Here is a 24413-nt window from a genome sequence, read left to right on the forward strand (position 1 = left end):
TGTTCTTTGTTTTGTGTTTCACTTTGTCATCTCCTTTCCTTCTGCCAGGTGTCACTTATTTAGACTAATCGTCTTCCTTTATATTACCTCCCATACTGCCTCACTTTGCGGTTTATACTACTTCCTGGATGAAGTGTTCACTGCTGGAGGCTGCTGCTGCTGCTGCTTGCTCAGATAAGTCGTACTTTATTGTGTTTCCTTGCTGGCTTGATTCTAGGTGACCCTGACTCCGTCCAAATTAAGTGCAGGGAGCCGGTGGTCGTGTCCCCTCACTATTATAGGGTTTTCAGGTGTCACACAGTCTTAGGTACGTGGGCATGCAATCGTCTACCATTAAGACCTTTGCATGTGCATAGCAGTCAGGGAGAGCTCTTAGGGTTTTATAGGGCTCACCTACGGTATATGCTCCTTAGTTTGGGATCAAGCCAGTCGGTCGTTTATTTCAAAGTTCCAGCTATCTCCAAATTTATCCGTGACAATGGTATCTGATTACTATATCTAATCACTACCGAACCTACAATTCCTTTGGTGAAGACCCTTGGTTCTATTCACCTCTGTAGGGATACAAAATCTTGATAACTTCCAATTGCTTATTATTCTTCCTAATAGGGACACACAGTCCTAAAGATATGCAGCCGTTATCAACCCTTCGGGACTCATATAATCTTAAAGATATCCAAGCGATATCTTATCCTACGGAACACACAGTTTTAAAGATATTCGGCTGCTATCTAACCTAATTAGGGTACTCACACTACTATTCAATTAGTGTTAATCCTACTCATGCCCGTAATTAGCATTAATCCTACTCAATTCCCATCATGAGGACCCTTAGTCACTACTCATGAATCTCCAAAAACTCTCGTCAGAGCTTGGCTTAGGTCCAATTCTATGTCACGGATATCTGTCTCAGCTGTCTATCAATTCCCACATAGTTTCAGCACGTCCTACCACATGAAAAGCCACACAAAGAAGGAATATTCAAATGGGTTCTTTCGTTCTAAAGGACAGATCAGCTATAATTTGAACGCATCTATCGTGATAACACCAATTCAACTCTTGAGAACCCACAAAAGCAGAAGTTTCAGAGGAGACTCGTAAGAAAATAAAGCTTTCTTACCTTGCTTGCATGTGATCTTGTCTGATGGTTCAGTTTAAGTTGCTCTCGCGGCATTTGAATCGGAAGTTATGCAAGCTGTCTGCCCAACCAGGGACGCCAAAAATGTCATCGCAACTCATGCGATTCTCAACTTTTTTGTGTGGTGCCAAATCAATTAGAAGTATAAGTATGCACATGCCATACTGCTTTTATAATAAGACCGGACACACAAAGTTGGTTTCATGGAAAAGCACTTCCTCATCCCCCTGAGCCAGAACAAGAGAGCGACCTTTTATTCAAGTTACATTCACTTATATAGCAGACATGACATCACAAAAGGGGTGTTCCTTAAGAAGAGACTATTGGCTCCTTAACTTGATAGAAGTGGTTTCAGCAACTTCAACTCTGAGTTCATAGGTAGATTTGAAAACTGCAACCTAACTCCCCCCCTTCCCCTAGTGAATAAAACAAATGAACTGTTTAAGTTAAAGACTTTGTGGTTGCCTCTTTACTGCGTCCGCTAGCCTGTCTACCAGAGCAAATCCCCACAATATAGAGAAATAAAGCCTATCTCTCACAGTATACAGGTGTGCAGAGTGTTTGTGATGTGTGTATACAGGAATGCATGATGTGTTTGTACAGGTGTGAAGTGTCTATACAGATATGCAGAGTGTGGGTGTGATGTGTGTATACAGGTGTGCAGAGTGTGTGTGATGTGTATACAGGTATACAGTGTGTGTGTGAGGTGTGTATACAGGTGTGCAGAGTGTGATGTGTGTATACAGGTGTGCAGATTGTGTGATGTGTGTACACAGGTGTGGAGTGTGTGTGTGTGTGTGTGTGTGTGTGATGTGTGTATATAGGTGTGCAGAGTGTGTGTGATGTGTGCAGAGTGTGTGTGTGTACAGGTTTGCAGAGTGTGTGTGATGTGCATATTAAGGCTCCATTCACACGTCCGTGGTGTGTTGCTGACCCGCAAATTGTGGATCCACAACACACCCGCCCGGCACCCCTATAGAAATGCCTATTCTTGTCAAGCTGCAGACAAGAATAGGACATGTTCTATCTTTTGTGGAGCTGCGGACTTGAAGATCGGGGCCGCGCTCCGCAAATGCGGATGCTGACAGCACACTGTGCGCTGTCTGCATCCATTCCGTCCCCATGGAAAATGAATGGGTCCGCATCCGTTCCGCAAAATTGCGGAACGGATGCGGACCCATTTGCGGACGTATGAATGGAGCCTAAAAGGTTGTGAAATAGCAAGGGTATGTATACAGTGCTCTGTACCAAGAAACAATACTCTGTCCTCCTTCTCCTTGACGTGCCCTCTGCCTTCGACACTGTTGACCACTCCCTGTTGCAAACTCTCTTATCTCTTGGCATCACTGACCTGGCCCTCTCCTGGATCACATCATACCTCACAGAACGGACATTTTGTGTCTCCCACTCCCGCACCACCTCCTCGTCTCATTCCCTCTCTGTTGGTCTCCCGCAAGGCTCTGTCCTAGGGCCCCTGCTCTTCTCTATCTACACTTTTGGCCTGGGACAGCTCATAGAGTCCCATGGCTTTCAGTATCACTCTTATGCTGACGACACACAAATCTACCTCTCTGGTTCAGACATCACCACCTTACTATCAAGAATCCCACAATGTCTATCTTCTATATCATCCTTCTTTGCCTTTCGCTTTCTAAAACTTAACATGGATAAAACAGAATTCATCATCTTTCCCCCATCTTGCTCAACTTCCCCAACAGACCTATCTATCACGATCAATGGCTGCACACTATCCCCGGTCAACCAAGTCCGCTGCCTTGGAGTGACCTTGGATTCTGCCCTTTCCTTCCGACCGCACATCCAAGCCCTTTCCACCACCTGCCGCCTCCAACTCAAAAACATCTCCCGCATCCGCGCTTTCCTTAACTTTGAATCTGCGAAAATGCTTGTACATGCCCTCATCTCCCCCCTAGACTACTGCAACACTCTCCTCTGCGGCCTTCCATCTAGCACTCTCGCACCCCGCCAATATATCCTCAACTCTGCTGCCCGACTAATTCACCTCTCACCCTATTATTCCTCTGCCTCTCCCCTCTGCCAATCCCTTCACTGGCTCCCCATTGCCCAGCGAATTCACTTCAAAGTACTAATAAATACATACAAGGCCATCCATAACCTGTCCCCTCCCTACATCTCTGAGCTACTTTCCCGATACATCCCCACACACACTCTCCGATCCTCACAAGACCTCCTTCTCTCCTCTTCTCTTATCACCTCTTCCCACAATCGCCTCCAAGATTTCTCCCGCGCATTCCCCATACTCTGGAACTCGCTACCCCAACATAGCAGACTCTCACTTACAATGGAATCCTTCAAAAGAAACCTGAAAACCCACCTCTTCAGACAAGCCTACAACCAGTGACCCTGCTGCCTCTATACCCCCATGACCAACTTCACCCACACCTACTGTGTCCTTCTCCAATACCATGTAGATTGTAAGCCTTCACAGGCAGGGCCCTGTCTCCTTCTGTACCAGTTTGTAACTCTTTGTTTATGATTAATGAAATTGTCTGTATTACAGGGAGTGCAGAATTATTAGGCAAGTTGTATTTTTGAGGATTAATTTTATTATTGAACAACAACCATGTTCTCAATTAACCCAAAAAACTCATTAATATCAAAGCTGAATATTTTTGGAAGTAGTTTTTAGTTTGTTTTTAGTTTTAGCTATTTTAGGGGGATATCTGTGTGTGCAGGTAACTATTACTGTGCATAATTATTAGGCAACTTAACAAAAAACAAATATATACCCATTTCAATTATTTATTTTTACCAGTGAAACCAATATAACATCTCAACATTCACAAATATACATTTCTGACATTCAAAAACAAATCAGTGACCAATATAGCCACCTTTCTTTGCAAGGAAACTCAAAAGTCTGCCATCCATGGATTCTGTCAGTGTTTTGATCTGTTCATCATCAACATTGCGTGCAGCAGCAACCACAGCCTCCCAGACACTGTTCAGAGAGGTGTACTGTTTTCCCTCCTTGTAAATCTCACATTTGATGATGGACCACAGGTTCTCAATGGGGTTCAGATCAGGTGAACAAGGAGGCCATGTCATTAGATTTTCTTCTTTTATACCCTTTCTTGCCAGCCACGCTGTGGAGTACTTGGACGCGTGTGATGGAGCATTGTCCTGCATGAAAATCATGTTTTTCTTGAAGGATGCAGACTTCTTCCTGTACCACTGCTTGAAGAAGGTGTCTTCCAGAAACTGGCAGTAGGACTGGGAGTTGAGCTTGACTCCATCCTCAACCCGAAAAGGCCCCACAAGCTCATCTTTGATGATACCAGCCCAAACCAGTACTCTACCTCCACCTTGCTGGCGTCTGAGTCGGACTGGAGCTCTCTGCCCTTTACCAATCCAGCCACGGGCCCATCCAGACTCACTCTCATTTCATCAGTCCATAAAACCTTAGAAAAATCAGTCTTGAGATATTTCTTGGCCCAGTCTTGACGTTTTAGCTTGTGTGTCTTGTTCAGTGGTGGTCGTCTTTCAGCCTTTCTTACCTTGGCCATGTCTCTGAGTATTGCACACCTTGTGCTTTTGGGCACTCCAGTGATGTTGCAGCTCTGAAATATGGCCAAACTGGTGGCAAGAGGCATCTTGGCAGCTGCACGCTTGACTTTTCTCAGTTCATGGGCAGTTATTTTGCGCCTTGGTTTTTCCACACGCTTCTTGCGACCCTGTTGACTATTTTGAATGAAACGCTTGATTGTTCGATGATCACGCTTCAGAAGCTTTGCAATTTTAAGAGTGCTGCATCCCTCTGCAAGATATCTCACTATTTTAGACTTTTCTGAGCCTCTCAAGTCCTTCTTTTGACTCATTTTGCCAAAGGAAAGGAAGTTGCCTAATAATTATGCACACCTAATATAGGGTGTTGATGTCATTAGACCACACCCCTTCTCATTACAGAGATGCACATCACCTAATATGCTTAATTGGTAGTAGGCTTTCGAGCCTATACAGCTTGGAGTAAGACAACATGCATAAAGAGGATGATGTGGTCAAAATACTCATTTGCCTAATAATTCTGCACTCCCTGTATGTATGTATACCTCTTCTCATATGTACAGCGCTATGGAATGAATGGCGCTTTAATAATAAATAATAATAATAATACCTTACATATGTGTTATAAGGTACTGCAACAGCTGAGGTGTGTATTGTCAGTTTCTGCAGGAGCTGGGTTTGTAATGTAAAGTTATGCAGCAGCTGCTTGGAGGTGTATTATTAGGTTGTGTTGTAGCCAGGATGTGTGTAATGAAGTTCTGCAGCAGTTAGGTGTGTATTAAGAAGTTCTGCAGCAATGGGGTATATTAAGAGGTTTCTTACGAGGCTGAGTAGCAACTGGGGTGTGTATAAGGATGTGCAATAGCTGGAGTATGTATTATGAGAAGCTGCAGCAGTTGGCTGTGTATTATGGTATTGTTCAGCAGCTGGATGTGTCTATTATGAGCATGTATAGCAGCTGTAGTATGTAGTAGGAGGTTCTGCAGCAGATGAGTATTTCTTATGAGGCTCTGCAGCAGCTGGATGTTTATTACAAGGTTGTACAGCAGCTGGATTTGTATTATGAGGGTTGTTTGCCAGTTGGATATGTATTGTGAGGTTGTGTAGAAGCTGGATGTGTATTATGAGGTTGTGTAGCAGTCGAATGTGCATGATGAGGTTGTGTAGCTGTTGGATGTGTATGATGAAGCTGTGTAGCAACTGGATGTGTATTATGAGGTTGTGTAGCAGTTGGATGTGTACTATGAGGTTGTGTAGCGGTTGGATGTGTATGATGAGGTTGTGTAGCAGTTGGATGTGTATTATGAGGTTGTGTAGCAGTTGGATGTGTACTATGAGGTTGTGTAGCAGTTGGATGTGTACTATGAGGTTGTGTAGCGGTTGGATGTGTATGATGAGGTTGTGTAGGAGCTGGATGTGTATTATGAGATTGTGTAGCAGCTGGATGTGTGTTATGAGGTTGTGTAGCAGTCAGATGTGTATGATGAGGTTGTGTAGGAGCTGGATGTGTATTATGAGGTTGTGTAGCAGTTGGTGTGTATTATGAGGTTGTGTAGCAGTTGGATGTGTATTATAAGGTTGTGTAGCAGTTGGATGTGTATTATGAAGTTGTGTAGCAGTTGGATGTGTAGTATAAGGTTGTGTAGCAGTTGGATGTGTATTATGAGGTTGTGTAGCAGCTGGATGTGTATGATGAGGTTGTGTAGCAGTTGGATGTGTAGTATAAGGTTGTGTAGCAGTTGGATGTGTATTATGAGGTTGTGTAGGCTGGATGTGTATTATGAGGTTGTGTATCAGTTGGATGTGTAGTATAAGGTTGTGTAGCAGTTGGATGTGTATTATGAGGTTGTGAAGTAGTTGGATGTGTATTATGAGGTTGTGTAGGCTGGATGTGTATTATGAGGTTGTGTAGCAGACGGATGTGGTATGATGAGGTTGTGTAGCAGACGGATGTGTATGATGAGGTTGTGTAGGCTGGATGTGTATTATGAGGTTGTGTATCAGTTGGATGTGTAGTATAAGGTTGTGTAGCAGTTGGATGTGTATTATGAGGTTGTGAAGTAGTTGGATGTGTATTATGAGGTTGTGTAGGCTGGATGTGTATTATGAGGTTGTGTAGCAGACGGATGTGTATGATGAGGTTGTGTAGCAGACGGATGTGTATGATGAGGTTGTGTAGGCTGGATGTGTATTATGAGGTTGTGTATCAGTTGGATGTGTAGTATAAGGTTGTGTAGCAGTTGGATGTGTATTATGAGGTTGTGTAGTAGTTGGATGTGTATTATGAGGTTGTGTAGGCTGGATGTGTATTATGAGGTTGTGTAGCAGACGGATGTGTATGATGAGGTTGTGTAGTAGTTGGATGTGTATGATGAGGTTGTGTAGCAGACGGATGTGTATTATAAGGTTGTGTAGCAGTCGGATGTGTATGATGAGGTTGTGTAGCAGACGGATGTGTATGATGAGGTTGTGTAGCAGACGGATGTGTATTATAAGGTTGTGTAGCAGTCGGATGTGTATGATGAGGTTGTGTAGCAGACGGATGTGTATGATGAGGTTGTGTTGCAGGGATCAGCAACCTTTGGCACCACAGCTGCTGTAAAAACTACAACTCCCAGCATGCACCATGAGTGGCTGTTCTTCTAACTCCTATAGAAGTCAAAGGCGCATTACAGGAGTTGTAGTTTCAGAACAGCTGGAGTGCCGAAGGTTGCTGTCATCCCTGAGCTAGGGTATGGCTTATAAGGTTCTGCAGCAGCTGAGACATCTGTTACAAGACACAATTGGGGTCATTTATGAAACTGGTGTAAAGTAGAACTGGCTTAGTTGTCCATAGCAACCAATCAGATTCCTCATTTCATTTTCCAAAGGAGCTGTCAAAAATGAAAAGTGGAATGTGGTTGCTATGGGCTACTAAGCCAGTTCTACCCCACATGCACCTACTACTGTGAATGGTTTTAGTAATTATCTCAGTGACAGACTGACAGCCATGAGTTCAAGCTTCTGTGTGAGCTAGGCTCCAGCACTGACATGGTCCTCAGGCTTGTATGTTTTTTACTTCCCTGCGCATCTCCCATAATGCACTGTGACATTTCGATGCCTGGAAAGCTTATCCGTAGATTGAGGGAACACCCACTAGGCATCATGGGAGTTGTAGTCTCCCAGCCTCTGGTGGCAGCTCTGCTCCCTGCCTGAGCTCTTCAGGGTGGGATAGAGGCTTGGGTCATACAACCTGGAAGTGAAGTGAAACGCAGCAACAGGAAGTGGAGAAGGCAGGAAAAAAAGAACTTTTATCTCTCAGTGACTGAGAAAAAGGAGCTGCTCCCAGTTGCAGGTAATGTGCTAATAAAATTCTCCACATAAGATGTTCCCTCAGCCTGGTACAACCCTCACAGCAGATGAAACACATGGAATGAGAGGGGAGGGTGCATGCAGCAGCACAGTAAGCAATGAAGAGGTTAATCCACATGGTGCACCAGTCCAGGAGGTTGTCCATTCAGTGCAATGGTGCAAAGATGTCAGCTGCACTGGGCCTGACTCCTGGGGTGTCCAAAGAGCTTTTCTGAGAAAAAAGCAGAATACCGTATGTGGTTGCAGTGTGATATCATTATAATGTCACAATTAGAGATGAGCGAATTTCATATCTTGAAATTCGTTTGCAATTCGTTTTCTGGTAAAAGCGGAATTGCGTTATGGATTCCGTTACCACGGACCATAATGCAATTCTATGACTGAATGCAAAACGGAATGCCTTTAGAGGCATTCCGTCATAATAGAACTCTAGGGGCTGCATAACGGATCCGTCCCGTTTGCATTATGCAGGAGAGGACTCCCCTGCATAACGGAAATGGGACGAATCCGTTTTGCAGCCCACAGACTTCCATTATGATGGAATGATTATCGGAATGCCTCTAAAGGCATTCCGTTTTGCATTCCGTCATAGAATTGCGTTATGGTCCGTGGTAACGGAATCCATAACGCAATACTTTTACCAGTAAACGAATCGCAAACGAATTTCATAAGCGGAAATTCGCTCATCTCTAGTCACAATAATGTAATAATTCACACCTGGTTGACTATAAAAGTCTACCATCAAAGGGTTAATCCACAAGAGCTATAGGAGGCTTGTCCAGCCCTTTCAGTCACAAGTAATGCATAGTAACCAGAGAAGAACAGGTTAATCCAGTGGTAGATGCACAGAGGCTGATTAGTGGTCCATTCTATCCAGCATCTGCAATGTAAGGGGCGTCCACACGGGGCGCAAGTGCTGTGGAGTTTCTGCCATGGCTTTGCATGCGGCAGATCAACAGTGTTTTACAGTACAGGCAATGTGGATGGAAAATATCCGCAGTGTAATTGACCTGTGGTGCGGATTTTAAATCTGTAGTATGTAAATTTTTGCTGTGGATTTTTACTATGTATTTCACCCTCTGCTATACATACAGAGAAATCCACACCAAATTCGCAGCAATGTCCAGAGCAGAGTTTCCCACTGTCCAAGTGCAGCAAAGTTCATCTGCAAAAAACAAACAAACAAAAATATCATTAAGGGCTCATGAACACGGCCGTGGCCGTATTGCGCATGCGGCGGGTCTGCAATACACGGGGCACCGACCGTGTGCACCCTGCATCACGAATGCGGACCCAATCACTTGAACTGGTCCGCAAACCTGGAGATGCAGTGCGGAAGCATGGATCGGAACCCCACGGAAGCACTACGGAGTGCTTCCGTGGTGTTTATGGCTGTGCCTCTGCACCGCAAAAAAGTAGTGCATGCACTACTTTTTAGCGGTGCAGACTGTCGGATGCGGTCCACAAGGGAATGGGTCCACAATCCGCATGCGCCTGTCCCACGGTCGGTGCCCGTGCATTGCGGACAGCAATTTGGGGTCCGCAGCACGGCCCCGGCCAGCACATGGTCGTGTGCATGAGCTCTAACACTTAGGCCTCTTGCAGACGAGCATGTCTGGATTAGGTCCGGATGTGTTGCGTCTGCGATCAGGGAAAACCGTGCGAGTAGGTATACAATTGCAGTCAGTTTTGACTGCGATTGCGTTCCGATGTTCAGTTTTCATCGCGCGGGTGCAATGTGTTTTGCACAAACGTGATAAAAAACTGACTGTGATACCCAGACCTGAATCCAGACTTCTTCACTGAAGTTCGGGTTTGGGATCGGTGTTCTGTATATTTAATTATTTTCCATTATAACATGGTTATAATGGAAAATAATAGCATTCTTTAATTCAGAATGCTAAGTAAAAGGTCCATTGTGGGGTTAAAAATAAAAACAAATGTAACTCACCTCATCCACTTGATCGCGCAGGCGGGCTCGTCTTCTTTCTTCTTCTTCTTGCAGGACCTGGCTAGAAAAGGACCTTCGGTGACGTCATCGCGCTTACCACGTGGTGAGCGCGGTGACGTCAGCACAGGTCCTGCTGAATGAAGATAGATTCTTCTATCTTCAGTCAGCAGGACCTGCGCTGACGTCACCGAAGGTCCTTTTCCAGCCATGTCCTGCAAGAAGAAGAAGAAAGAAGACGAGCCCGCCTGCGCGATCAAGTGGATAAGGTGAGTTACATTATTTATTTTTTTAACCCCACAATGGACCTTTTACTTAGCATTCTGAATTAAAGAATGCTATTATTTTCCATTATAACCATGTTATAATGGAAAATAATAAATTAAATGGGGTCCCGGGTAACTCATCCCTCGTCCTCTTAGCAACCATGCATGAAAATCGCATTGCATCCGCACTTGCTTGCCGATGCTTGCAATTTTCACGCATCCCCATTCATTTCTATGGGGCCTGCATTGCGTGAAAAACGCAGATTATAGAACATACTGCGATTTTCACGCAATGCACAAGTGATGCGTCAAAATCACCGCTGATCTGAACAGCCCCATTGAAGTGAATGGTTCCGGATTCAGTGCGGGTGTAATGCGTTCACCTCACTCATTGCACCCACGCGGAATTCTCACCTTTGTGAAAGGGGCCTTAGGATACCGGAGGTTGCGTTTCCTTTTTCTTCCCTATCTTCCTTGAGCCATAACTTTTTTTATATTTCCAATCACATAGCTGTATGAGGGCTTACTTTTTGCGGGGCAAGATGTACTTTCTAATGCCACCATTAATTATGGCATAAAATGTAGTGGGAAGCAGTAAAAAAAATCCAAATGGGGTGGAATTGGAAAAAAATAAAAATTCCTCCACCGTTTTACGGGTTTTGTTCCCACGGCGTTTCGTTTGTGGCAAAAACCTTCATTCTCTGGGTCGGTACGATTACAATGATACTCCATATGTATAGATTTTTTATGTCTACATAGTGTCAAAATAAATGTAAACTTTGAAAACATATATATATATACACTGCTCAAAAAAATAAAGGGAACACAAAAATAACACATCCTAGATCTGAATGAATTTAATATTCTTCTGAAATACTTTGTTCTTTACATAGTTGAATGTGCTGACAACAAAATCACACAAAAATTAAAAATGGAAATCAAATTTTTCAACCCATGGAGGTCTGGATTTGAAGTCACACTCAAAATTAAAGTGGAAAAACACACTACAGGCTGATCCAACTTTGATGTAATGTCCTTAAAACAAGTCAAAATGAGGCTCAGTACAGGGAGTGCAGAATTATTAGGCAAGTTGTATTTTTGAGGATTAATTTTATTATTGAACAACAACCATGTTCTCAATGAACCCAAAAAACTCATTAATATCAAAGCTGAATATTTTTGGAAGTAGTTTTTAGTTTGTTTTTAGTTTGAGCTATTTTAGGGGGATATCTGTGTGTGCAGGTGACTATTACTGTGCATAATTATTAGGCAACTTAACAAAAAACAAATATATACCCATTTCAATTATTTATTTTTACCAGTGAAACCAATATAACATCTCAACATTCACAAATATACATTTCTGACATTCAAAAACAAAACAAAAACAAATCAGTAACCAATATAGCCACCTTTCTTTGCAAGGACACTCAAAAGCCTGCCATCCATGGATTCTGTCAGTGTTTTGATCTGTTCACCATCAACATTGCGTGCAGCAGCAACTACAGCCTCCCAGACACTGTTCAGAGAGGTGTACGGTTTTCCCTCCTTGTAAATCTCACATTTGATGATGGACCACAGGTTCTCAATGGGGTTCAAATCAGGTGAACAAGGAGGCCATGTCATTAGATTTTCTTCTTTTATACCCTTTCTTGCCAGCCACGCTGTGGAGAACTTGGACGCGTGTGATGGAGCATTGTCCTGCATGAAAATCATGTTTTTCTTGAAGGATGCAGACTTCTTCCTGTACCACTGCTTGAAGAAGGTGTCTTCCAGAAACTGGGAGTTGAGCTTGACTCCATCCTCAACCCGAAAAGGCCCCACAAGCTCATCTTTGATGATACCAGCCCAAACCAGTACTCCACCTCCACCTTGCTGGCGTCTGAGTCGGACTGGAGCTCTCTGCCCTTTACCAATCCAGCCACGGGCCCATCCATCTGGCCCATCAAGACTCACTCTCATTTCATCAGTCCATAAAACCTTAGAAAAATCAGTCTTGAGATATTTCTTGGCCCAGTTTGTGTGTCTTGTTCAGTGGTGGTCGTCTTTCAGCCTTTCTTACCTTGGCCATGTCTCTGAGTATTGCACACCTTGTGCTTTTGGGCACTCCAGTGATGTTGCAGCTCTGAAATATGGCCAAACTGGTGGCAAGTGCCATCTTGGCAGCTGCACGCTTGACTTTTCTCAGTTCATGGGCAGTTATTTTGCGCCTTGGTTTTTCCACACGCTTCTTGCGACCCTGTTGACTATTTTGAATGAAACGCTTGATTGTTCGATGATCACGCTTCAGAAGCTTTGCAATTTTAAGAGTGCTGCATCCCTCTGCAAGATATCTCACTATTTTTTACTTTTCTGAGCCTGTCAAGTCCTTCTTTTGACCCATTTTGCCAAAGGAAAGGAAGTTGCCTAATAATTATGCACACCTAATATAGGGTGTTGATGTCATTAGACCACACCCCTTCTCATTACAGAGATGCACATCACCTAATATGCTTAATTGGTAGTAGGCTTTCGAGCCTATACAGCTTGGAGTAAGACAACATGCATAAAGAGGATGATGTGGTCAAAATACTCATTTGCCTAATCATTCTGCACTCCCTGTAGTGTGTGTGGCCTCCACGTGCCTGTATGACCTCCTTACAATGCCTGTGCATGCTCCTGATGAGGTGGCGGACGGTCTCCTGAGGGATCTCCTCCCAGACCTGGACTAAAGCATCTGCCAACTCCTGGACAGTCTGTGGTGCAACGTGATGTTGGTGGATAGAGCGAGACATGATGTCCCAGATGTGCTCAATTGGATTCAGGTCTGGGGAACGGGCGGGCCAGTCCATAGCATCAATGCCTTGATCTTGCAGGAACTGCTGACACACTCCAGCCACATGAGGTCTAGCATTGTCTTGCATTAGGAGGAACCCAGGGCCAACCGCACCAGCATATGGTCTCACAAGGGGTCTGAGGATCTCATCTCGGTACCTAATGGCAGTCAGGCTACCTCTGGCAAGCACATGGAGGGCTGTGCGGCCCTCCAAAGAAATGCCACCCCACACCATTACTGACCAAATGCCAAACCGGTAATGCTGGAGGATGTTGCAGGCAGCAGAACGTTCTCCACGGCGTCTCCAGACTCTGTCACGTCTGTCACATGTGCTCAGTGTGAACCTGCTTTCATCTGTGAAGAGCACAGGGCGCCAGTGGCGAATTTGCCAATCTTGGTGTTCTCTGGCAAATGCCAAACGTCCTGCACGGTGTTGGGCTGTAAGCACAACCCCCACCTGTGGATGTCGGGCCCTCATATCACCCTCATGGAGTCTGTTTCTGACCGTTTGAGCAGACACATGCACATTTGTGGCCTGCTGGAGGTCATTTTGCAGGGCTCTGGCAGTGCTCCTCCTGTTCCTCCTTGCACAAAGGCAGAGGTAGCGGTCCTGCTGCTGGGTTGTTGCCCTCCTACGGCCTCCTCCACGTCTCCTGATGTACTGGCCTGTCTCCTGGTAGCACCTCCATGCTCTGGACACTACGCTGACAGACACAGCAAACCTTCTTGCCACAGCTCGCATTGATGTGCCATCCTGGATAAGCTGCACTACCTGAGCCACTTGTGTGGGTTGTAGACTCCGTCTCATGCTACCACTAGAGTGAAAGCACCGCCAGCATTCAAAAGTGACCAAAACATCAGCCAGGAAGCATAGGAACTGAGAAGTGGTCTGTGATCACCACCTGCAGAACCACTTCTTTATTGGGGGTGTCTTGCTAATTGCCTATAATTTCCACCTGTTGTCTATCCCATTTGCACAACAGCATGTGAAATTGATTGTCACTCAGTGTTGCCTCCTAAGTGGACAGTTTGATTTCACAGAAGTGTGATTGACTTGGAGTTACATTGTGTTGTTTAAGTGTTCCCTTTATTTTTTTGAGCAGTGTATATTTTTTACATCTCCATATTCTGACCCCTATAACTTTTTTATAGTTATATCTCCTGAGCTGTGTGGGGGCTCATTTTTTGCAGGACAATCTGTAGTTTTTATTGATACTATTTTGGAATAGTGTGTGACTTTTTGATCACATTTTATTACATTTTTTTTGGGTACGAGAAGCAATGAAAAAATGGCAAATTGGACATTTTGACCCTTTTTTCCGTTAAGCCATTTGCCGTATTGGAAAAATATTTTAATAGTTTTGCCATATTCGAAAAAATATTTTTATATTTTAATAGTACGAGCGTTTTTGGTCGAGGTGATACCCACGATGTTTATATGTTTTGATATTTAAGTATATTTTTTTTTTTATTATACAGAAAGGGGGTTATTTAAACTTTTATATTTTTTATATATTTTGCTTTTTTTTATTTTTATTGTAATGATCAGGGATTTTTATAATGAATTTATTACTGTATATTGCTCATTTCTTATGTTGGCCTGCCATCTGTTGGCCAAAATAAGAATTGCGGCATGAATGCTGTGAGCCTCGTCAGTGAGGCTCAGCCCGTTCAAAGCAGCTACCGACATCCCCATTGGCCATGGAAGTGTCGTTAGGAAGTGCAAGCCTCTGGGTTTTTCACACTTTAGATGCCGTGATCTCACTTGATCACGGCATCTAAAGCCTTTAATTACCGCCATCTGCATTATTGCCAGTCACGGTAATTAGCCGCAGGTCTCTGCTGTTTGAAACAGCAGAGACCTGCCGGCCTTGACGCCCCCCGGCAGGAGCGAGCGGGCACCATGTTTACACATCGCTCCAGCGCCGTAGCGAAAGGGTTAAAGGGATTGTCCCACGAAAACTATTCTGCAGTTTTCAAACCAGCACCTGGACCTGAATACGTTTGTAATTGCATGTAGTTAAAAATGTAGTATAGCCATAGTGTTATTCAATAAAAATATATCTGTATAGCGCAACCTGCTGTTTGCTCTTTTTTCTTATTTCTTTATCCTCCTCACTGGCACGGACACACATGCTCAGTTCCAACCTTCAGCTGCCTCCTGAGTTGATAGGGAGAAAGCTGCAGCGGGAAGGACACACCCCTGAGCTGCATCAGAAAGGGCACACCCCTGAGCTGCCAGCTTGATATCTAGCAGAGCAACTGGATCAATGAATGGGTAGATCTTTTGACTCATGTGAGGTACAGGGCTGGTTCTAGCTTTGTTAGAAAAAGACTGTCGTGTACTATATGATGTTTCCATTTGTTACATTAATCTTGGAATAACCCTTTTAACCCCTTAACGAGGACCTTTCACTACTCTACAAACTAAAAACTAACTATATCAGTGGTCAGAGACTGGCTATGAGCTGTGCGCTGCGATTGGCCAGCGCTGGAGCAAGGGACACGCCTCATACAAGAAATCACTCCAGTACAACAGAGGGAGCGCAGACACCGGAGCCTATACCGGGCGAACGGAGCTGCGCCCAGACATACTAGTAAGTGCAGGGGGACCCCTGGGCGCCGCTCTGCCCACTGATATAGTTAGTTTTTAGTTTGTAGAGTAGTGAAAGGTCCACTTTAAGGACTCAGCCCTATTTATCCTTAAAGGGAGTCAGTCATCAACATTTCACCTTTGTAACCCTTCCCATAGGTTTCTAGCATCCTTACAGTTAATAAAAACGTTACCTTTAGCATCAATCCTGGACTTATAAAACCAGCAAAACACATCTTTGTAGCATATGCAAATGAGGGCTCGCAAGTGCCCAGGGGCGGTGTTACCCTCGTAGGTGCCCTGCTAGCTCAGCCTTTTCTTCGCTTCCCCCCCGCCCCTTCCTTCCCTCCACCCTTTCCCTCTGACCGCTTATCTACTAACTTGTTGTTTCGCCGAGATCCCGCGCCTGCGCACTCAGTCCGTCGGCTGGCGCATGCGCACTGCGATGCCCATTCCTTGTACGGCATCACAGTAATTAATGCGCATGTGCATTAATTACTGTGATGCCGTACAAGGAATGGGCATCGCAGTGCGCATGCGCCAGCCGACGGACTGAGTGCGCAGGATCTTGGTGAAACAACAAGTTAGTAGATAGGCGGTCAGAGGGAAAGGATGGGCGGGCGGAGGGAAGGAAGGCGCAGGGGGAAGCGAAGAAAAGGCTGAGCTAGCAGGGCACCTACGAGGGTAACGCCGCCCCTGGGCACTTGCGAGCCCTCATTTGCATATGCTACAAAGATGTTTTTTGCCGGTTTTATAAGTCCAGGATTGATGCTAAAGGTAACGTTTTTATTAACTGTAAGGATGCTAGAAACCTATGGGAAGGGTTACAAAGGTGAAATGTTGATGACAGACTCCCTTTAAGGACTTGCCCATTTTTTGCAAATCTGACCAGTGTCACTTTAAGTGCTGATAACTTTAAAACGCTTTGACTTATCCAGGCCATTCTGAGACTGTTTTTTCATCACATATTGTACTTCATGACACTGGTAAAATGAAGTCAAAAAAATTCTTCTTTTTTTTATAAAAAAATACTAAATTTACCAATTTTTTTTTAAAAATTGCAAATTTCCAAGTTTCAATTTCTCTACTTCTATAATACATAGTAATACCTCCAAAAATAGTTATTACTTTACATTCCCCATATGTCTACTTCATGTTTGGATCATTTCGGGAATGATATTTTATTTTTTGGGGATGTTACAAGGCTTAGAAGTTTAGAAGCAAATCTTGAAATTTTTCTGAAATTTTCAAAAACCCAATTTTCAGGGACCAGTTCAGGTCTGAAGTCACTTTGCGAGGCTTACATAATAGAAACCACCCAAAAATGACTCCATTCTATAAACTACACTCCTCAAGGTATTCAAAACAGATTTTACAAACTTTGTTAACCCTTTAGGTGTTCCACAAGAATTAATGGAAAATAGAGATACAATTTCAAAATTTCACTTTTTTGGCAGATTTTCCATTTTAATAATTTTTTTCCAGTTACAAAGCAAGGGTTAACAGCCAAACCAAACTCAATATTTATGGCCCTGATTCTGTAGTTTACAGAAACACCCCATATGTGGTCGTAAAACCGCTGTATGGGCACACGACAGGGCGCAGAAGGAAAGGAATGCCATACGGTTTTTGGAAGGCAGGTTTTGCTGGACTGATTTTTTTGACACCATGTCCCATTTGAAGCCCCCCTGATGCAACCCTAGAGTAGAAACTCCATAAAAGTGACCCCATCTAAGAAACTACACCCCTCAAGGTATTCAAAACTGATTTTTACAAACGTCGTTAACCCTTTAGGTGTTCCACAAGAATTAATGGAAAATAGAGATACCATTTCAAAATGTCACTTTTTGGCACATTTTCCATTTTAATAATTTTCTTCCAGTTACAAAGCAAGGGTTAACAGTCAAACCAAACTCAATATTTATGGCCCTGATTCTGTAGTTTACAGAAACACCCCATATGTGGTCGTAAACTGCTGTACAGGCACACGGCAGGGCGCAGAAGGAAAGGAATGCCATACGGTTTTTGGAAGGCAGATTTTGCTGGACTGTTTTTTTTTTTACACCATGTCCCATTTGAAGCCCCCCTGATGCGCCCCTAGAATAGAAACTCCAAAAAAGTGACCCCATTTTAGAAACTATGTGATAGGGTGGCAGTATTGTTGGTACTAGTTTAGGGTACATATGATTTTTGGTTGCTCTATATTACACTTTTTGTGAGGCAAGGTAACAAGAAATAGCTGTTTTGGCACCGTTTTTATTTTTTGTTATTTACAACATTCATCTGACAGGTTAGATCATGTGATATTTTTATAGACCAGGTTATCACAGATGCGCCGATACCTAATATGTATACTTTTTTTTTTTTATTTATGTAAGTTTTACACAATGATTTCTTTTTTGAAACAAAAAAAATCATGTTTTAGTGTTTCCATAGTCTGAGAGCCATAATTTTTTCAGTTTTGGGGCGATTACCTTGGGTAGGGTATGATTTTTGCGGGATGAGATGTGCGTGTGCGTGTGACTTTTTGTGATGTAAGGTGACAAAAAATGGTTTATTTAGCACAGTTTTTATTTAAATTTTTTTACGGTGTTCATCTGAGGGGTTAGGTCATGTGATATTTTTATAGAGCCGGTCGATACGGACGCGGCGGTAATATAATATGTATAATTTTTTTTATTTATGTAAGTTTTACACAATAACAGCTTTTTTAAAACAAAAAAAATTATGTTTTAATGTCTCCATATTCTGAGCCATAGTTTTTTTTTTTTTTTTGGGCGATTGTCTCAGGTAGGGGCTCATTTTTTGTGGGATTAGGTGACGGTTAGATTGGTACTATTTTGGTGGGCAAACGCCGTTTTGATCGCATGCTGTTGTACTTTTTGTGATGTAAGGTAAGGTGACAAATAAATGGTTTATTTAGCACAGTTTTTATTTTTTATTTTTTACGGTGTTCATCTGAGGGGTTAGGTCATGTGATATGTTTATAGAGCTGGTCGATACGGACGCGGCGATACCTAATATGTCTACTTTTATTTTTCCCCTATTTTTTACCATTTTTTTTTTTACTTTATTTGGGGAAAATTACGTTTTTGTTTATTTTTACTTGAAACTTTTAATTTTTGGGGGGGAAATTTTTTTATTTTTTCTACTTTTTTTTTACTTCATTTTTTGTCCCACTTTGGGACTTAAACTTTTGGGGGTCTAATCCCTTTTACAATGCATTCAAATACTTCTGTATTGGAATGCATTGGCTGTATGAGTAATACTGTGTGTATTACTCATACAGCTTCCGGCCTGTGAGATCCAGGGGACTGGATCTCACAGGCTCGTCACCGGAAGGCAGCGCAGATGCCTAAGGAAGGCATCGCGCTGCCTTCCATGCCACCAGGTCCCCCCTACAGCCGCATGGGGACCCGATGGCACCGCCGCCCGCCAGATAAGGTAAAACCGCAAACCCGCAGGTCTGAATTGACCTGCGGTTTGCGGCGATCGCCGATGCAGGGGGGTCACATGACCCCCCCCCGCGTTGTGACAGGATGCCCGCTGAATGATTTCAGCGGACATCCTGTTCCGATTAACCCCTGCCGCGCTGTAATTTTAAAGTTAGGACGTACCGGTACGCCCTGGGTCCTTAAGGACTCGGCAAACATGGCGTACCGGTACGTCCTAAGTCCTTAAGGGGTTAAGGCCTATATTAGACGGGCACATTTTTCCATCCGTGTGAGCAATGCATTGCACAGATACGGTAGTGGTTCAATTTGCATAGTCCAAAAAATTTGCAGCATGCACTGGTTTATTTTCTATCTAAAAAGACTATTTCATTCATTCATTCAGTGTATGGATGCACAAAAAAAAAAAAACTACAGATGCCATACAGGCTTCCACTCGGTCTGACATATGCCCATTTTTTGCAGATGTAAATCGGAATGGTAATCTGAATCAGGCCTTATTCCGCTTTCACACAATCAGTGTTCAATAAGTAATTGTGAGCCAAAACCAGTGAAGCTTCCTCAGAGATAAAGTACAATGGAAAGATCTGCTCCTGTTCTGTGTTTTGGACACACACCTGGTTTTGGCTCACAATCGCTGATCAAACACTGAGGCCTCATGCACACAAACGTATTTTCTTTCCGTGTCCGTTTAGTTTTTTTGCGCACCGTATGATGAACTATTCATTTCAATGGGTCCGCAAAAAAACGGAAGTTACTCTGTGTGCATTCCGTTTCCGTATGTCCGTATTTCCGTTCTGCAAAAAAATAGAACATGTCCTATTATTGTCCGCATTACGGACAAGGATAGTACTGTTCTATCAGGGGCTAGCTGTTCCGTTCCGCAAAATACGGAATGCACACGGACTTCATCCGTATTTTTTGCGGATCCGTTTTTACGGACGGCAAAATACATACGGTCGTGTGCATAAGGCCTGACTGTGTGAAAGTGGCCTTAGGCAGTAATTCAGAGTGCAGTGATTCAGTGCAAATGTTATTCAGACCAGGCCAAAAAAAGTCAAGAGAGATATGAAGAAACTGAAAAGGTTGTCTTGTGAAAAGTATTGTTTATAGTTAAGAGCCAGATTAATCCAGCAGAAAATTATGTTCTCCCATACTTCATAATGAGAAAATGAAAACAGTGAAAACTGAATGTTAGAAATGTGTGCAAATTTATTAAAAAGGAAAAACCAAAATTTTGCATGGACATAATTATTCAGACCCTTTGCTATGACACTTGAAATTTAGCTCTGGGGTCTCCCATTTCTCTTGATCATCTTTGAGATGTTTCTGCACCTTGACTGGAGTCCACTTGTAGTAAATTCAGTTGCTTGGACATGATTTGGAAAGACACATCCATGTCTATATAAGAGCTAACACCTGACAATGCATATCAGAGGCAGGATTGTGTGGAGGCACGGATCTGGAGAAGGGTTAAAAAAATATTCTGCTGCACTGAAAGTTCCCAAGAGCAAAGTGGACTCCATAATTGTTAACTGGAATACTTTTGGAACAACCAGGACTCTTCCTAGAGCTGGCCGCTCCACTTAACTAAGTAATCGGGGGAAAGGGGCCTTGGTAAGAGAGGTGACCAAGAACCCAATGGTAACTCTGGTTTCAAAGATCCTGTGTGCAGATGGGAGAAACTTCCAGAAGGTCAGCCATCACTGCAGTACTCTACCAATCTAAGCCTTTTGGCAGGATGGCCGTAAAGAAGCCTCTCCTCAGTAAAAGACACATGAAAGCCCAAAACAGCACCTAAAGGACTCTCAGACTGTGAGAAAGAACATTCTCTGGTCTGATTGATTGGACTTTTTGGACTCGATTCTAAGAGTCATGTTTGGAGGAAACCAGGCACCACTCACCACCTGCTCAATACCATCTCTACAGTAAAGCATGGTGGTGGCAGCATCATGCTGGGGGGTGTTTTTCTGCAAATGGAACAGGGAGATTGGTCAGGGTCGAGGGAAGGCTGAATTGAACGAAGTACAGATATATTCTTAGTGAAAACCTGATCCAGGGCACTCTGGACCTCGGACTGGGCCGAAGGTTCACCTTTCAACAAGACAATGACTTTTTAAAGGATAACTGTCGTATATATATATTTTTTGGAGTATTGGATTGTGGTGATTAATATCACCTTGGTGGCCCTATTTCAACTTTTCACTGTGTATTCAATTACCCCTTAATTCCACATTTTTGTTCCCTGTACTGCCTACTTTTACCTGTGCTTAAAATAGGGTTGCTAGGCATGGTCTGTCTATCTGTTGATGGACGGAGCACTCAGCGTGCAGGCTCACATTACTGACAGCCAGGGACTGTAAGTAAATGATTAAAGCCAGGTCCTCCCCAGCAGCTGATAACAGTGCCTGGGCTGTGTGCACTTCTCCCTGTCCCTGCGCTTGGCAGACGCTCCTTCACTCAGCAGAGCTGGAGAATGCAGAGTTGAAGCAGCGCACAACAGGGAAGGGAGATCTGCCATCTGCTCAGTGTATAAATGAAAGCAACATGTGGTACATGTGTGTTTGTGCTGCAGGAGATTAACCCTTTAGGGGGAGGGCTCTGGTTACTGACACTTTTGGGGGGCTATTGTTACTGGCTGGTGAGGGCAGGTGGGATTAGCCTCAGGGGGGGCAGTGGCGGCCATCTTAACTGAATAGTGAAATTGCAGTTTTATGCAGACTGGTTGCTAAGGGCTGAATCTTATTAAATATAGGGTAAGTCAGTCTAATAGTAAATGATTCTGGAATATCATGTTATTAGTAACTACATATATAAAAAATTGAAATTAGGGTCTAAATGTGACAGTTATCCTTTAAGCATACAGCCAAGAAAACACAGGAGTGGCTGAGGGACAACTCTGTGAATGTCCTTGAGTGGCCCAACCAGAGCCCTGACTTGAACCCAATCAAACAGCTCTAGAGAGACCTGAAAATTTGCTGTCCACCAACAATCCCCATCCATCCAGTCAGAGCTTGAGAAAAACTGCAGAGAAGAATGGCAGAAAATCCCCAAGTCCAGGTTTGCAAACCTTGTGGCATCATACCTGAGAAGACTGGAGGCTGTAATCGCTGCCAAAGGTGCTTCAGGTAAGTCCTGAGTAAAAGGTCTGAATGTCACTGCAATATTTTAGTTTTTCCTTTTCATAAAATTAGCAAAGATTTGGAAAATTTTGTTTCCACTTTTTCATTATGGGGAAAAACTAGATTTTTCTATTTTTGCATAACAAAATGTATAAAAAGTAAAAGAGTCTGAGGACTTTCTGAATGCACTGTATTTACCAAACCACCACTACTGGGATCTGGTGTGAGAGGGATCTGACAGCATAATCATCAAGTCAACACACAGGCGGCCTTACTTTTTTATGCCTAGCCTAGGGAAAATAATTACATATTGTTTGCTTTGGACAAACCATCAGTTTTTTGTTTTTTTTTGTAGATGGTGTCCTTTACATTTATAGATAGAGCTCTGAGTGAACCGTATATATCACATTTTGGTTATACTAATATTGTATTTATCACTTTAAGGACTCAGAAAGTTGTCTCCAGCCAAGGTAAAATCAAAGTGAATCCTATGTTCATGCTGGACAGCCTTGTGGACATCATCTGACATGGATGGACAGAGGATAGACAAGTACCAGAGCCACCTCACTAACAGGATACTAAACCTTACACTTGAGATAATCTTCATTCTAACTGGAGAGGTAAGGGATTATGTGAACTGGGTCATATGGCACCACTTATCTTCATCAATAACTTGATAGGTAATGGGTTCTGCGAATGTATATAGTGATTTTGATCAGCGCCTTTCTCTATACACAGGATTATGCAATAGTGAAAAAGAAATCTGGAGAGCATGTAACCCCAAAAAGCTCACCCATTATGTTAGGAGGAAGGAGTAAGACCCAGTTCACAGACCCTTCATCTCTCTTGCTGATACATGAGAGGAACAATAAGCAGAAGATCCTAGAACTAACCAGCAAGATCACTGAGCTGCTGACTGGAGAGGTGAGCGCTGCCGGGAATGCTGGGACATTAAAGTAATCCTAATGGTGTCTTTACACATTGGATGAAAGACGGCAGGACTGACCCATACCAAGCAGCGGATGTCAGGGGAAAGAAGGATCAGCTATGTTAGCTTTCAACATGCCTGATTCTTGTTCTCACCAGAGATAGGCCGTTGCCAGACATATTTTGAAGATTCATACTACTGGCTAGACACACCAATTGTAGGTTCGCAGTTTTTGAAGGAGGTTTTGAGGCAGATTTTTCAGCCAAAGCCAGAAGTGGAACCATCAGGAAGAAGTAAAGGTCCTGTGTTTATACTCCGATTCCTTTTGAATCCACTTCTGACTTTGGCTGAAAAATCTGCAAGAAAATCTGCCTCAAAAACGCCTCCAAAAAACGCAGTGTGAACTTACCCTAAGATGAAAAGTCAGCTGAAACCAAGAATGAGCTGACAACCTTATGTGTATGGTGGTCTCCTGACATATGCACTCAGGAAAAGGGGGATCCGCATGTTAGATTTCACCATGCCCAATCATTTTATTCCAGTGGGAGATAAGCCTCTGCCAGCGGGGTCTGGTAGTGGCTTTCCCCCGTATCTTCAATGAAAACTCATGCTGAGCTGAAAGGGACAACTGTTGGCTGACATCTATATAAAGTATATATGGCAGCTTAAAGAGGTTGCCTCACTTCAGCAAATGGCATTTATCATGTAGGCAATATTAATCTGCTGTGATTGTCCATTCATTAATTTTTCCATCGCATTATACACTACTTGTTCCAGGGGTTATGGCCACCACTGCAGCACAATCACAAAGTTTCCTGTATGAGAGCTGCTGCACATGCGTGCCTATGCACGCTCCACTACTTCCTATAGCAGTGGTGGCCATAACCCCTGGAAATGAGCAATGTATAATGCGATGGAAGAATGAATCAAGCCAAAGAAGGCAATATGGACAATCACAATACATTAGTAAGTGCCTTGTATTAACGTTGTCTACATGATAAATGCCATTTGATAAAGTGAGACAACCCATTTAAGAGAGGTATCTGAATGCTACATTATGTGTGCCAGGTCCCTTTAAGGTGTGAAGATGTTACCGTCTATTTTTCCATGGAGGAGTGGGAGTATTTAGAAGGACACAAGGATCTCTACAAAGATGTCATGATAGAGAAACAACAGGCCCTCACCTCACCGGGTAAGAGAACTAACCACCTTCAGTAGAATCTGTATAAACTGAATACAATTGTAGATGTTTTACCT

At 43.3% G+C, this 24413-nt stretch overlaps 1 protein-coding gene across 5 annotated transcripts in view; it reads left to right on the plus strand.

The window, feature by feature from the left end:
• LOC121004114 (zinc finger protein 566-like) overlaps positions 1-24413 on the plus strand; it is a 422297-nt gene that overhangs the window by 392282 nt on the left and 5602 nt on the right. For 3 of the 5 annotated variants that reach the window (XM_040436240.1, XM_040436241.1, XM_040436236.1), the window contains exons 1-4: positions 7882-8015; positions 22673-22848; positions 22967-23152; positions 24225-24348. In XM_040436240.1, the coding sequence (XP_040292174.1) occupies positions 22756-22848; positions 22967-23152; positions 24225-24348 (403 nt within the window). In that variant the 5' untranslated portion in view covers positions 7882-8015; positions 22673-22755. Of the gene's footprint in view, positions 1-7881; positions 8016-21965; positions 22235-22672; positions 22849-22966; positions 23153-24224; positions 24349-24413 lie in introns of those variants that run through there. The other 2 variants (XM_040436237.1, XM_040436239.1) reach the window with 2 other exon arrangements.

The sequence above is a fragment of the Bufo bufo genome, chromosome 6 (assembly GCF_905171765.1).
Source record: "Bufo bufo chromosome 6, aBufBuf1.1, whole genome shotgun sequence".
NCBI lineage: Eukaryota > Metazoa > Chordata > Amphibia > Anura > Bufonidae > Bufo > Bufo bufo.